Source organism: Eurypyga helias, unplaced genomic scaffold, assembly GCF_000690775.1.
Source record: "Eurypyga helias isolate BGI_N326 unplaced genomic scaffold, ASM69077v1 Scaffold47825, whole genome shotgun sequence".
NCBI lineage: Eukaryota > Metazoa > Chordata > Aves > Eurypygiformes > Eurypygidae > Eurypyga > Eurypyga helias.
Genome location: NW_010254402.1, coordinates 200 through 4,032, shown reverse-complemented (window position 1 = coordinate 4,032; position 3,833 = coordinate 200). Strand labels below are relative to the sequence as shown.

The 3,833-nt window shown below is 37.9% G+C and overlaps 1 protein-coding gene across 1 annotated transcript; it reads right to left on the bottom strand.

Annotated features, from left to right (window-relative positions):
- Positions 1-455: 455 nt before the first annotated feature.
- Positions 456-3,175, bottom strand: LOC104505644 (corepressor interacting with RBPJ 1-like; the record flags this gene model as incomplete). The annotated part of the gene is made up of 6 exons (XM_010152946.1): positions 456-573; positions 783-831; positions 1,159-1,214; positions 1,509-1,540; positions 2,530-2,603; positions 3,081-3,175. Coding segments are annotated over 6 exons (424 nt in total), but the record flags the coding sequence as incomplete, so codon positions are not given.
- Positions 3,176-3,833: the final 658 nt, after the last annotated feature.

Below are 3,833 nucleotides of genomic sequence, written 5' to 3'. Positions count from 1 at the left end.
AAAATATATATAAATATAAAAACCCCCATCCAAATCTCTCCTTTTTTCCCCAAGTGATTAACAAAGACATAATGGTATATTCCAGCTTTTCCAAGCAGTTTGCCTGAATGTGAACCGGGACAGTCTTTGACAATCCCTTACATTGCTTATATCAGAATGACAGTATTTGTGTCACCAAAATAAAACTAATCTCATTGCAGCTTCTGAATTTTTGCCACTGACCGAATGAAAGGAACAGTCGTTATGCAATCTTTCTTGGAATATGTTACTAATTAGAAAATTAGGTCCTTTAATTTGAAATAATTAACCTGAAATTGTGGATCCTACATCTGGAACACAGAAGCGTTTTCCCCATTTCAGCTCTCTGAAATATGATAAACTTAAACCTAAAATTAAACCTGCTGATTTCCCCCAGAATTTCTAACCAGCACCTTTAAAAGACCCCTGCTGCCTACCTGAACCATCACTGGAGACGGAACTCGCATTAATTCCAGAAAGGCCAAACAAGGGACATTCTCGATCAGTGTTTACATGACCCCACTTGTGGCATTTAATACATCTTACATTCCGCACCTAAAAGGAAAAAAAGAGACAAGACCTAATTTAGTTAACAATACAGCTTCGCACTTACAGAAATGTCTGTACTATCAGAAATAAGAGAAGCTTTTAAACTCACTGAGAAACAGATGATAAAATTAAGAGAGTCCATGTGAATGTTCTGCAGTGAGATAATATTTGAAATATACCCAAGAGATCCACAGAGTGAAATTTATGTAACTTGCCTGGATACCAAACGGCTGATCTCTGATATTCATATCATCCTTAGCATATCTGTTACACAAACACACGAGAAAGCAAACACTCAACTCATGGATTTTTTTTAAACCATCGTACACAAAACTACCTTTATTGGAAAGTGCGTATCCATTTCAGAGATAAAGTTCTGATAAACATTAGTTTTAAAGTGTTTTCAAATATAGGTGTAAAATTCAAACAAAAACTAAGCTGATCGAGGAAACAGTTACAGGTTTTACTAATTAACTGACAGGACATGACAGGGTTACACAGGTGACCTGCTCAAAAACAAAACAGGAGGGGAAAAAAAAAAAGAATATGAAAGGTAAATAAGAGTAAAAAATATTTATTCAGACATCTTACTTCTCTCGAGGGGCGACTTTTTGCCATTCAAATTTGTATTCAGTCTCTCCTTCTTGCTATAAAACAGAAAACATGGTAAGTTTGAATGTTTTTTAATATAGTTTTAGCAAGTAGGAAGAAAACATAGAAATGATGTAATGAAATACCTCTTTAGTTTCCTCTTCGAATTTTCAGAAATCATGGAAAGAAAAGAAAGGATACATTAATTATACATGTAAAATGCAGCTGGTGTCTAAGCTGGAGACAAAACATTTTATGCTTTATACTAATACAATAGTGCAAATACTCCAAAAGTAGCTTTATTTAAGTAGAGTGCATTTATAAGTAGTCAGCCTTTAGCATATGGTTACAGATCCTGTAACACCAGAATCATCTTTTAAAACTACATTGGTTTCAAACACAAATACGACACACTTTAAAACTTTACTTTGCAAAAGTAGTAACAACTTAATCTTTAAAAAAAAAAAAGATTTTTTAGCAAAAATCATTAGTTTAAAACTGCATTTGCTCTAAGCGTAAGGGATTACTTTAAGAGCTTTGAAAGTTAAATAAATGCAAAATTTGCTCTAGAAGCATGAGCCCATCCAAGGGTTTTCGTGCAAATGGGAAAGAGGTATTCCCTTTAAAAGAAAACACGTTCCCTCTACAATGCATCTTCTCAGTTCTGCACTTACATTGAAATTTTGCTAAAATTAAGTGACTGATGTGAGTATCCATCAGGTTCTTAGTAACTTCCATTTACTTGTGTCTGGCTTATGAATCTACTAAATACCCCCACAGCCAAACCCACCAGAGCCAGGCCAGCCAGCACTCCTGACTACAGAGCTCAGCATTTATTATTTATAAAACTCCCATTAATTAACTTCTTGCTTTGCGATTTCCTATGCTTGACAGGCATCAAGCTGAATTATGGGCAGAACCTTTAAGCAAAAGTGACCCTGCTATTTCTAAAAATGAGAGTAGGCCAAACCACAGGTTTGTGCTGTCCCAGTCATCACCTTGGTAAGGTCCAGTCCTCCTCACCCGATGGCTTTACAACTGGCTAAAGCAACACCTTTGGCCAAGGACAGAATTCCTGCCGTGGCCAGGAAAGATATTTTACCGAGATTTTTCTCTTCACAGTGAACTGTTGCTTAAAAATAAAAAAAACTCAACCATTCTCAGTTTGAAAGAAATTTAGAGTATTGCGAGAGTGTAACTATTACATACTGTGTATGCCTGCCTATTCCCATAGGAAGAACCCAAAACCATACCTTCTAGCTTTACCACACTATGAACACACTGTTTTAAAATAAAAGACACTGTGCTTATTTCTTCAGAGGAGTTTTAGCTTTGCAGTACTGTCTGCCCATGACAAGGAAACTGCAGTACCTTTCTTTGCTCCAGGTGGGGCCTCATACATGAAATTAAGACCATTCTTCACACGTTCATCGCCCATAAGTAATCTAAATACAAAGGACAAAGTCGGGGGTATTACACTCAAACAGTCACACTGGTATTTCTTATGAAAAAAAAGTGCAGCAGGAAATTGCTATAACGACTGGCAGTTATTCACTTGTTAATTTGAGTAACAGAAGTTAAGTATCAAAAAACCTGAAAGATCAGTCAGTATTTCTGCACGCTCCACCGCGTATGAAAAATCACGCATTTCAATCACAACCAAAAACTCTTGAGTCCTCAGAATTATGAAAGACAGATTTCTATGTGATCCAAATAGGTATTTATATGAAGTTACCTGCTGTTCTGTGCAACATATCACTTTAAAGCTGCTTCATCAGACTCCAACTCGCGAGTCACTGACCTCTCCTGCGACCACAGTTGGGGGAGGACAGTACGCCAAATAACTCACAACGACACGTCTGTCGCTGCCATGAAAGCAAGGGACAGTAGGAAGAAGTGTGTGAACTGATGCCAATTCTCACCGATTATCATAGGATTCCTGTTCTTTCAGATACTGTTGCATTAATTCTTCTTGTTTCTTCTTATCATAGGATATTTTCTGCTCTGCCATCCACACCTAATTAAAGCAAGTAAGTTTTTACTTTAAACAAATACAAAGCCTAACATAAAACGCAATAATGTATAAATACTTAAATAGCTTAGTCTATTGAAAATAACAACACAGGAAAATTCCCATTCTAATCACATCAAGTAAGTTATTGTCATCCAAGATTTCAACAAATTAACTTTATACAAACAGTGTTTTTGATGGGCTACAACTGCAAACAATATTTCCTTCCAACAAGGAAGCTGGGGAGGATTTTTTACAAGGGCCTGTAGTGACAGGACAAGGGGTAACAAGTTTAAAATGAAAGAGGGCAGATTTAGATTAGGTATCAGGAAGAAGTTCTTCACAGAGAGGGTGGGGAGGCACTGGAACAGGTTGCCCAGAGAAGCTGTGGATGCCCCATCCCTGGAAGTGTTCAAGGCCAGGCTGGATGAGGCTTTGAGCAACCTGGTCTAGTGGAAGGTGTCCCTGCCCATGGCAGGGGGGTTGGAACTAGATGGTCTTTAAGGTCCCTTCCAACCCAAAACAGTCTGTGATGGTATGATTCTATTTAAGAATGGAAAGGAGACGGGAAAGTTCAGTAGTGCAAAGGGAGAAGCAGGCTTAGAAAACACCGTGGGTCCTCCTGTGCCAACACTTCCGTCTCACCAGACCCCCAGGCCCAGGG